The 12,209-nt window shown below is 38.6% G+C and overlaps 1 protein-coding gene across 2 annotated transcripts in view; it reads left to right on the top strand.

Annotated features, from left to right (window-relative positions):
• The window catches only part of LOC131098453 (zeta-sarcoglycan), a 246,017-nt gene extending 238,870 nt beyond the window's left edge, over positions 1 to 7,147 (top strand). For both annotated transcript variants that reach the window (XM_058045963.1, XM_058045964.1), the window contains exon 8: positions 4,214 to 7,147. In XM_058045963.1, the coding sequence (XP_057901946.1) occupies positions 4,214 to 4,423 (210 nt within the window). In that variant the 3' untranslated portion in view covers positions 4,424 to 7,147. The remainder of the gene's footprint in view (positions 1 to 4,213) is intronic.
• The last annotated feature ends 5,062 nt before the right edge of the window (positions 7,148 to 12,209 follow it).

Raw genomic sequence — 12,209 nt, 5'->3', positions numbered from 1 at the left:
AAGTAACAGATGTACTTGTATCCTTTTTAATGGTGTCCAAAGACCCCTAAATAAGGAGACATATCTGAACTGACCAGTTTCTGAACACATGACCATGATAAGTGAGCTTCCATGAAGTAGGATTCCTTATATTCCCTCCAGATAGTATTATTGATTTAAATGCCCTTACATGCTAAATAGATTTGCTCTGGCAGGAAAAGTGTAAGCTCCATCTTCCCTGTTACATGGAATATTATTTGGCTCTAAATGATGTTTTTGTTATGCAAATTCGGAGTGTTGTATTGTATTGCATTTGTATGTGTATTGAGTATTATACAAGATGTGGTCAACTGTGATCTTTATGTTCTTTTGCTGTGCTTTGGTCTGAAAACAACATGGAAATAATCAGTACACTGCAACTAATGTTTCACATAAACTGAATAATTATGATTATGATTATAATTATTATTATAATAATTATTATATTATAAATAATTATGAAAACGGCAGCGCACCTACGCCTCCATCCCTCCCACCGCAAGTGGCAAAGAGGAAAGAAGGTGTGAGAGGGTTTAACACAGTCGAGTGTAATCTAAAAGGGCACCTTTTATGCTTTTTCCACTTTTCTGACCTACAAATGTAACGGTAATGGTAATGGTTTAATTTTATTTGAACATGCAGTTACAATGTTAATTAGAATGTTGTATTCTTGTGTTCAACCGATATGGACAATCACAGGTAAATCCTTAAGATACCGACTGACTTACATTTATTCAAGCGTCTTTTTTTTTCCTTTTCTCTTTGAATGAGATTTATGAGATGAGATAAAGTGATATACATACTTCGCATACTCCGCGTGCCTCGTGTGTGGTTAGCTGAGAGATGTGAACTCATTAGTTGGCATCATATTTTCAGCTGCCGTCAGGTTGAGTTCCCTTCTTTGATCTGACATCAGATGTGATGGGACAATTAATACAAAAATCAACATGCTGGTTCAGACGGTGACATTAAATAATGGTTGCTGTGATTGAAATGAAAATTTTGCAGTGAAATAAATGTGCCTGACACTCTGAAAAAATTTCCTGTGAGGTTTTGGTGTGACGTGTGTGCACTGCGCATCAAGAATAGAACAGGTCGGAGCTGGCGATCTTTCTGATCACCTTTGGCTGCACACAGTGGTGCATTGGATGAAATTACCACTGCGTGGGGTCACCCTGCGCCACAAAATTAGAGCCCATGGTGTGTTCAAGGACCGCACCACGGGTGCAACAGCGCAACCATGTGGTGTATTTGTCAGGAAAATAATAGCACAGGCAACACAGGAGGGGTTTTGACAAATATTAACCCTTTTGTGTGCAGTGGTTCAAGAAATGTGTAGTCAGTTGATGACAGGATAAGCCTGTCTATGCCAGCATGTGAAATCATTCACGTTTCAATCTCATTCGATTTTCTGCCATATGCATTTTGCCTGGCTCTCACTGCCTTTCTGGCGGCAGCTAGCTCATTATTGTCCCACGGGCGTGCTACAGGTAGCTATCATATTCATGGGGTAGTACTTTTTAAAAGTGTCGCTTCACAATCTTGCTTTCTTGTTATCATTATATGTTATCATTGTGTGTCTAAGTTGTTCAACATTAACACATATTGTGTCTTGAAGTTTCCAATGGGTTGCTGGTAAGCTATTTTTTTTTAACTTTAATAGTGTTGCAAGTTGGATCCACCTGTCCTATCATAACCCTGTACTCTGAATTTATATCGTTTTATACAGGACAGATTTCTATTAGGGATGCCCCGATCAGAGTTTTATGCTGTCCAATACCTGTCATCCATGAGTGAGATCAGCCGATACCGATCACATGTATTAACTGTACATTTATTTTTATTGTCCATGAATGCCATTAGATTATTCCAAGGGCCACTGGCCAATAAGTACTGTTCATTAAACACATATATAGTGTATGGAGGACGATACATACAGTAATTAAAATGACAACAATAGACAAGAGTTCATACGTACCCGATTTATCTAATATTTCCCTGTGGGAGAAAAACAAGCCCTGAACTAACCGCATTGGTCATTTGAATTAAAAGCAAAATGTAACTGTGTTAAAAAGTCACATATGGAGTCGGTAGATGAGAAGTTGGGCGGATAATTCTAGCTAACTAGTTACCTGCAGGCAGCTGGGCAAATGGGCAATATGTGTTCAATCGGGGTGTTGTAGGGTGTCAACCCTACTTGACATAGCACACATGCACATTCATGTCATACCTCTATTGATATGACATTAATTTTCATGTCGCCGCCTCACGCAGTCGTTTTTGCTGATACTCATGGGTGGCCGATCTATCGGTGGAACCCTAATTTCGATTAAAAAATTATGTTAACTGTTTATTTTGTTAATATGGTATTTTGAACAAAAATATATATTACAGTCTTCTCTGATTTTTCTCGGTTCACGTTTTGTTGATTCTGTGTTTTGTAGGGTTTTTTAAGTGCAATTTAGTATTTTGTCTATTTGTGTTCTGCATTGTTGTGGTGTATTGGAGCGATCCATCGGTGCTCTGTTGCATGTGTGTTATTGTAGTTACTACTGCTAATCAGTAGAGGGCGTTATATACTCATGTGAAAGTTGAAGATGTGTCCAGGCATGCCCAGTTTGTTCCACAACAGTCCTGATTGGCTAAGGGAGAACCTATACTAGGGAATCTCCCTAGTAATTATATGTTATAGTTAGCCATTGTACATATCTTGATCCTGGTTAATGGTTGATGCATGCTGGGCTTTTAGCTACAGTGATATTTAACAGGCAATGCAAATTGCAACTGTGCTTTACTCGATCATGTGGACAGACTGTGTGTGTGTATTTTTAATACAAATCAAGATGTGCGCCGTCAGCCAGAGTGAAATCATTAGTTAAAGTAATTGCTTCTCACGTGTGAATCTGTCTTTCCTCTCTTGTCCTTTCCCATTTCATCATGTTGTCTCCCGGTCTTTATGCCACCCACCCCCATCCGACGGCACCCACTGCTGGGCCTGGTTTGTTAATTCTCTTTCATTCAATCAACTCACTCCACTTCTATTCACAACCGACAAGTTATGGGCGTAAAGATTTTTTTTTGTTCAATTCCCTCACAGTGCTGTCACTGTATTATTAGTCACCCATTCATTTCGTTTTTGGAAAATGGGGAAGTAGATTACTAGTTAATCATGCTGTCCTCTGTTGATGGGTGTCTGCACATTTCAACACTTTTCACACCAACTTGAGACACAACTGTTGGTTAGTGACGGGTTGATAGTGATATATCGATACTTCCGATACTAGCTGTTTATGTTCTGTCATCAAATCTCAAATCAACAAATGTATACTTTTGATACTTCAGTGATTTAAGGTAATGTTTGTCTGAAATTTTTTTCTGTTGAAAGGACAAATGATCGTAAACAAAGCCATGTGTGAAATGTATAGTACTTCTTAATAATTTCCATCCATTTTCTATGCCACTTATCCTCATGAGGGCCACTGGTCGCCAGCCAATCACAGGGCACATATATAGGCAAACAACCATTCACACTCACATTCATACCTATGGACAATTTGGAGTCACCAATTAACCTAGCATGTTTTTGGAATGTGGGAAAAAGGCGGAGCCCCCGGAGGAAACACACGCACGCACGGTTCTTCATAATTGATGTATTTATTTTGACGATTTTATTATTTTACTTATTGTCATGTTCAATATTTAGAATATTTTGTGATTTTGTACAGTGTTTTTTTCTTGTTGTATACTTAATTTAAGAATTTAATCATTCATTTATTTACATTAATAATTGATCTATACATGTCTCGTGTTCTTTGTGTTATGATACACTACCAAATTTAGCTGAATTTGTACAACGTATTGGTATCACATCGGTATTGCCAGTTTTACTCAGTATTGGATCGGAAACGAAATCAGTGGTATCGCAAATCACTACCGTTGGTACTTGATCGACCTAAGCCATTGGAGTTAAGAGTTTATTTATATCGCCCTTAATCACAAAAGAGGGCTTTCAAAGGGCTTTACAGGCTGGCAACAATCAATGACACCCCCTGATATGAACCCCCATCTGGGCAAGAAAAAACTCAAAACCCCATTTTGGGGCAAAAAGAAACAAGGCTTTTCTGCTGTTTGGTTTTTTTTTGTATGTCCTATCAACACTGCAAAAGCCATCAACCTATATTCCTTATGCTTTCAGATCTTTCTAGATGCAAACACCATCCGTCTGGGCAACATTCCACTTGGCAATGCAGAGGACCCATTAGAAGGGGCGGCAGCCGGTACCACTTACACCAAACAGACGGGGGTGTATGAACTGTGTGCCTGCGCGAATGGCAAGCTGTACCTATCCCCGGCTGAGAAAGGCTCAACCTGCCGAACGACTAGTAACTTTTGCCTCTGGAGCTGAAAATGGATGATAAACAAAGAGCCAGAACCAATGGACAATTGGTGAGAAGCTAATGCTAGCCAACAGACTGAATCAATGTGGATCATCACTGGGCAGAATTGCTATCAGAGGCCAGCAGACCAGATCATCATGGACTGTAGCATGGCAAGCAAATTCATGTTCTTTAACCAGTCAAATCAAATGGATAAAAGCTTGGCAGGATGTTCATAGCACCAGTCATGGAATGTGGGTTTTTGTGTTCAACTAGTTTCCAGTTACGAGAACAGAAACAACAGGGATGAGTGCATGGAGAAACTCAACCAAAAGCTCCATCACACATTAAAGGGATTGGTCAGTACCAGCTGCTAAGCAACCAGATGGATGAATTTCATACACAGTAAGTTAGTGTCACATTAAGGACATTTACATTGTGACAACTGTTATGTTTTCCCAAGTTTAGCATAAGGGATCATTTGACAAAAGCAAATATTGAAAGTGAGGTTGGGTGTTCGCTCAATGACCAAAAAAAATGGAGATGACCACAACCTCACTAGCAGGGACTCGGACAAGAACCATGGCTTAACCTCAGCTGAGTAACCCCCTCTTGGATTCATCTAGTGGGAAGCTGGGGGTAGTTACTGGACCAATCTATACCGGAAAGGCCTTCCCTCTATTTCCACCCAAATGATGTAAGACACCTCTTGGATCAGTCACATAACTGTACCACAACTTATTACCAATTGTTCTTCAATCATGCATTCAATATGTTTTCTCTGTACATTGTTTGATTTTGTCAACTAAATTGTACTTGTTGACAATTTACATCCAATTATGTTACCTGGAAAAAAACATTTAACATTTCTTCCTTACATTTTTCCCATTTTTTTTTCTTTTACATCTGTCCGATGGATGCTTTGTACAGATGGAATTAACCAGATACAGAGCTGTGCTGTTGGGCCAATCGCCACTTTCTGACAGTTTGCTTTGTTCTGGATTTATATAGGACTGTAGACAGTGGTAGCAATTGTAATTTGGTTCTCTGATGGAGGCTAAAGCAAAAAAAAAAAAACTGTCTTCACATTACTAGTTTAACACTATTGCACACATTTGGTCCATTGTTTTTAATAATTTTATCATTCAGCCAACAGTTGAAAGGTGAAAAAATGTGCAGTTCCACTCCAAATATTGCCACTCCCATTATAAAATACATAAATAAACCAATTGTCAACATTCTCAACTGTTGGCCAATTTCAGTAGTGATCATAATATTGTTTTTTTTGTGTTTGTTTTGTTGGTATAATGCAAACTAAAAAAAATTTGCAAGTAAAGATAATAATTTTGAAAGGAACAGTATACAGTCAAGTTTTTTCGGTTAAATATTCATGATTTCCCTATGTCATTTTCTGGCATTTTATTGCGTGTTGCGTGTCTTTGGTCTGTGTCTGCTTGAGTTCAATGAACCTAAAACATACCAGAATTCAACCATACCGTGACCATGTCTTCAGTCTGCTGGTTGAGATTTCTTTTGCACACCAGTATTCAGCTGACAGCATCATAAGCTGATTGGAGAGGCACCTATGTAAATCATCTTTAAATGTACTGTAATTCATTAGTGACAAACACTGTCTAACGATTTACAACCAGTCATCCAAGACAAAACCTGTGACACATCATGTGTCATTTTGCTTTGGTCTGGAACAGAGAACCGAATTACAAGCCTCCTTGTCGCATCCATTGGTACTTTTTATTGATTTCAATTGCAGTTGTACTTCATATTAAGCAGTATCCCATTTAACATAACACCAACCACATATTTTTATATTACTCTTTTGGTCATCTGATATTCAGTTAATACAAAGGTCAGTAAGACAAAGGTCTTGGGATGTTTTCCAACCTACTCTGTTACACTAGTTCTACCACTTACTTACTTACCATGAATCCTAATTCTTCATTTAACATGATATTTGGGACAATTCGATACTCAGAACATTGTGTGGAAAGTTTAGGCAATATTCTCTTCTGTTCCTTTATTGTACTGTTAGAAGAATTGGGCCAGTCATCCTTTGGGATAAACTTGAACAGCCAGCAGGCCCTCAGGTACAACATCAGCTTCTCAAATGTTCTCCAGGATCAATTGACTAAAAATCCCACAATGTTTTACTTTTTCAAATGACTAGGTGTCCCAATACATTTGTCCATATAGATATTTGGTAAACATGCCTCATCCCTGCCCAACATTTCAAAAACTGTGGAAACTATAAGGGTCACAATGTTTTGGTATGGTTGACATTGTGCTGATAGAGAACATGTATGACTGGCCTCTGACTTGAATACAATGAGTAATGAGTGTGTCACCCACTGGGTTGAATGAGTTTGTACCCAATAGGACAAAGACCATGAGGCTGACTGGCCAACTGACTCTGTTTTTTTAATAAAATTGTGATACACAGGTGCCTTTGCTGCTGTTGGTAAAAGCACATCACAGTCTGGACATCAACACTACCCTCAGTGGGCGATCTGCAAGTGTCTCTGGACAAACTATTTATCAACCTACCTACCGATCCTTTTTTTTTCCTTGCCTTTTCCCTACACCTTTTCCTTTTCTCCTGGGTTTGTTGTCTCAGTATATCCAACTAAAAAAAAAGAACTATACAATTCTGGTTATAAGTTGAATTTTCTGACTTGCTCTCGTCATGATTTTACTCTTGATAATAAAAAGCACAAATGATGCCATGTATATAATGATGCCAATACAATACAAAATAAATAAAGATATGGTTTTTAAAGCGAGTCTCAGAAATTCTCAGTTTTTCCATAGGAGTTATAGTCAAAATTTGCATTTATTGTGTGACTACCCTGGTGCTATATCTCTGCATGCATTTTTAGTGGTAAAATTTGTTTCTACAAACCTTGGATGTATGAACTATATTGCTTTATTCAGATTTATTGCAACTACATTATATTCTTGAGTCCAAATTATTGACACTCTAAAAAAAAAGAGCGGTACATTAATGTATGAAAGAGAGGACACAGAAAAGTGTTGATTTGATGGATTTTTCGATGGCTATGATTGGCTCAGAGGTTGTCCTGTTGTCCTAAAGACTGAGATACAACTATGAAATTCATCTGATGCTTCTGCTGTCTATGGTCTTATCCTTTACTTTGGATGAGAAAGTGGTACATCCTGGACTGGACACATCCACACAGTAATTCACGGGGTACATAGAAACAACCAACTATTCACCCACACATTCACACCTGAGTACAATTTGCAGGGGTCTCCAGATCGACTGCAAGACAGGCTAGAAAAGCGTGTGACAACAATCTATGTTTTGCTAGCAATGGCCTGTAACATGTAATGTCCCTCTGATGTACTCGTTCCTGATCCTATCCATCCTGGTCACCCCCAATGAGAACCTCAGCATCCTCATCTTTACTACCTCCAGTTCTGCTTCCTGTCCGTTTCTCAGTGGCACTGTCTCTAGACCCATGTTCCTGAAATGATCAATAAGCTTGCTTTGTGCCGGCACACATTGTTATTTTGCATGACCCCAAATTCAAACTGCACTGATGTCTTTTCATTAAATATTAAATATTTGAGTTGAAAAATTGCAATTGCTGCAATTCTGCTTGTCATTCCAGTTCCCTTCAAAGTCTAGCTTAAGTTTTAATGACAAGATCAGACAATTTAAATATTGTGGCAGCAGGAGAACAGGCACGACCTCATGAGGTGTATTAATGGCAATTTTTTTTTTTCAAATATACGATAAGAAATTATCACAATAATCATTTTTATTTCATGGAAGTAATAGATGGATATCCAATTTATCAAGTCAAAAGATACTCATGGGAGTCATCCACTCTTCTCTCACTGATTCTTTCCGACATTCAACTTAATTCCAATAAAACGGTCGACCACGTAACATCATTGGGATAACTAATTTAGTATTCCCTGTGTCATCAAACTTGCATATTCATTATAAAAACCAGTCGACACCGTGTTCGCCCCATATCTCGCAACAGGGGTTGCAGAAGAGATTGTGATGCGAACACCCACATCTTCTCCTTTTATCATTTTTCTCTGCAGGAGGTCGTATAAAAGACAAAGTGGGGATTTTCTTTAAGCAAATGGCCCTCGGGAGGCCTGTTATAGTGGGAGTCAATCCCTCTGTCAGGGGTATCAAAGTAGCGCAGAAATAAAGGTGATACTAAAACAGTCTGCTCTTATTTAATTACTCACTTTACACAGGATTTATGGTCATGTTCATGTTTTTTAATGCAAGTATAATTTGCTCGGGTGCTTGTAACTCACTTATTGAAATTTAGTACCAATTACCTTCACGTGTGGAGGTGGATAGGTCATGAATTGAAGGTATATGTAGAAGTGGCATCTGTTTGGCTTGTTTCTCAACGGCTTTTTGTGCATTTGGTTAATTAACTTCTGGTTTTAATAACATCGAGAATGTGAAAGAGTAGGAACAACTACTTCTAAAAAATGGATAATAAAATCACTTTAGATGTTTTAGTGAGAGCATAGTGGTTATGTGGTTAGAGCGTCGCAAAAGCTAAGAGGTTCATTACAACACAATATGAGTGTTATGTTTTTATTGTGTTATTGTTGTGAATATTGCTCTTCCATGGCTTTGTTTTAATGAGTGTGTTTGCCGGAAAGTGTCCTTGACATGATGTTACAGCCAAGATGGTGGCGGTTGAGGAAAGTCAGCGGCAGACGACAACGGTATGACAAAAACATCATCAAGTGAATACTTTCAATTTTCTTTATTGCTTTTTTCAAACATTCTTTGTTATCACGCACCCTTTAACAATCAAATCAGTGAAATAGTGAAAAAGTTCTGATAAAACTGCATGTGCTTTCTTTGCATCCAGTCCTTCTTGTATTGTCGCCACTTTGCTCTTTTACTTGGTGATCTGATTATTAGCATTTTTTTAAATATCTGCCATTCTCCTCATGAATATAACTCGTTTCTTGAATGTTTGTAAAACAAACTAAGTATGTGACCTGCTTGTAGGTTGTCCTTTATACTTAACTGTGAGGATAGTATGACAGGATTAATAAGATCAATTTGAAAAGTGGCAAATGACCTACTAGGAACAGTTAACCTATCCCCTTCTATCAAATTTTTTTCTAAAATAATTGAAGTTTTCAAAAGGGTGACAGAAGGGAGTAAAAGTCCTTCATTTAGTTCCTGATCCTGATTTTATGAGGAGTACAAATTGGAAAGAGAGACATGGCTCTTGGGCCCATGAGGAAATTAAATACTGAATTCAGCGAGGAGACTCAATCACATCGCTCTTTTGTAAAATAACTTGAGAATTGAAAGCCATGCTCCTTGGAAGGCAACAGTATTGCTCTTGTAGTTTTTTAGGGGGGTTAAAGAGGACTGCACAAAGGCCAAGTCACACAAATAGAAAGAAAATGTTGCTTTTTAACAGATATGAGCTGGATCATTGAGGCAACCTGTAACTTCTTGAAATCCTATTTTATTCATGGATATTATTTGCTGAGGTTAAACAGAGTCTTAATCCTGTCTGGGTGCATGGTATCTCAACTTTTCATTACTTGCTTTTTTATTTCAGAGTTGGCAACAACAAGATTACACTTATCCAACCTGTCACACGTGCATTTAATAATGGACAATTAAGTGTCTCAAATTAACCCAACATGCATGTTTTTGGATTGTGTAAAGAAAAAAGGGTACCTGGAGATAACTACACAAGCTTAAGGACCACATTTGTTATGGGCCTGTGAACGACACATTTTACAATAAGTAATACTAAAAACTAATGAGTCTGACAGACCACTTACACAAATACAGTACACATGTAGTTCATTCATTCATTTTCTATACCGCTTATCCTCACGAGGGTCGCGGGCATGCTGGAGCCTATCCCAGCTGTATTCGGGACACCCACTGGAATGGTGGCCAGCGAATCACAGGGCACATATAGACAAACAACCATTCACACTCACATTCATACCTATGGACAATTTGGAGTCGCCAATTAACCTGGCATGTTTTTGGAATGTGGGGGAAAAAAGGAAAAAAAACGTGTGGAGGAAACCGGAGTACCTGGGGAAACCCCGAAAACAGACATACCCGAGCAGGGAATTAAACCTGGGTCTCCTAGCTGTGTGGCCTGCGCTGTAACCACTCTCTACCATGCAGCTACATACAGTTGAATAATGATAAATATAGCAACTTCTCATCAATCAATGTTAATTTCAGACATAAAAACATGTCCTGATTTAAGGCACACCTATTTCTGGTTAACCACGCCCACTTCCGGTTCATGCCACACCTGTTTTTGAGAAAATTAACCTTCTTCTGGTTTATGCCCTGCGCATTCCGAGTACAGATACAGATAGTGTTGAACTCGCTCATCCCTACGCCACATAAGCATTAATCATGGGCTTCACCATATGGTGTCCATGTTTCAACCAATTCCCCTGACAGGAAGGGTGCCTTACTCAGGAAAGAGGAGACACACATGCAGGTTAGCCCACGCACACACTTGGACACATGCAGTCACATGAAGCGAAGTGAGCAAGACCAGAATCTCGCCCCAAACATAATACCAACTTTATGTCACACTAACTGTACCACTCCCTATATTATTTATATGTTGTATAACTGAACCACAAAATACGGTCTATTTGTGAATATCTTTCATAATACTAAAAGTATTTATTCGCCACAGTGAACAATAAATCACATATCACACTTTGCAGACCTCAAATTTTGTACTTCTGCTGAACTTCATGCCTCGACAAGATGCGACACAAATGAGGTGGACAAGAAGACTAATTAGCACATTAGTACTCAGGTTGACGACTGGCATGCTCCCCTCCAATTAAAGATAACTGGCAAAGGCTCAGCAAAAAATTAATCTGCCATGTCTGCATAAAAACCTTTCATAATGGTGCTAGCCTAATCACTGGAAAGATTAAGTGTTGTTTCACAAGTTTTTATTTGTGGTTCATAAAAATAAAATACAGTTAAACCGAAAAATGTAATTCATACCAATAAAATAGCCCAATAAATATCATATTTTAATGGTCTTAGTTTAAAAATCAAATAAAGCACAAGGGAAACATTAAAATAATATTAAACAAAAATCAGGATTCTGAAGTCAAATGCGGCCCTGACTTAGACCAACAAGAAATACAGTTTAAAAAAAAATTGCCAGTAACATAGCATGCTCCGGGTGGCACGGCGGTCGAGTGGTTATCGCGCAGGCCTCAGAGCTAGGGGACCAGGGTTCAATTCCACCCTCGGCCATCTCTGTGTGGAGTTTGCATGTTCTCCCCGTGCATGCGTGGGTTTTCTCCGGGTACTCCGGTTTCCTCCCACATTCCAAAAACATGCTAGGTTAATTGGCCACTCCAAATTGTCCATAGGTGTGAATGTGAGTGTGAATGTCGCCCGAAAAAGCCGTAGAAAATGAATGAATGAATGAATAGCATGATCCAGATCCCCCCTTATTGAAAAACTTTGGTTTCTTCCAAAACAGGTTTTGCAGTTATACCAAGAAAAAACTTCCCAGGCACACATGGTCATTGGAGGCGATGGAAACCCATGACTGGTAACCAAAGAAAAATATTTTTGTGAAAATATTTGACTTTTTGCATAATTGGATAAATAAATAATGTTATCCGACTGGTGGACACTATGCTAACGACCAAATGCCAGGTCTGTTAATACAAGCATGAACCAATTCTAACAATAGTAGAACACGGGAAGTCGCACCACATCACACACTATGACATATGTAAAGGTTAGAAGTA

Source organism: Doryrhamphus excisus, chromosome 1 (assembly GCF_030265055.1).
Source record: "Doryrhamphus excisus isolate RoL2022-K1 chromosome 1, RoL_Dexc_1.0, whole genome shotgun sequence".
Taxonomy (NCBI): Eukaryota; Metazoa; Chordata; class Actinopteri; order Syngnathiformes; family Syngnathidae; genus Doryrhamphus; species Doryrhamphus excisus.
This window is presented reverse-complemented; position numbering and strand designations above follow the sequence as displayed.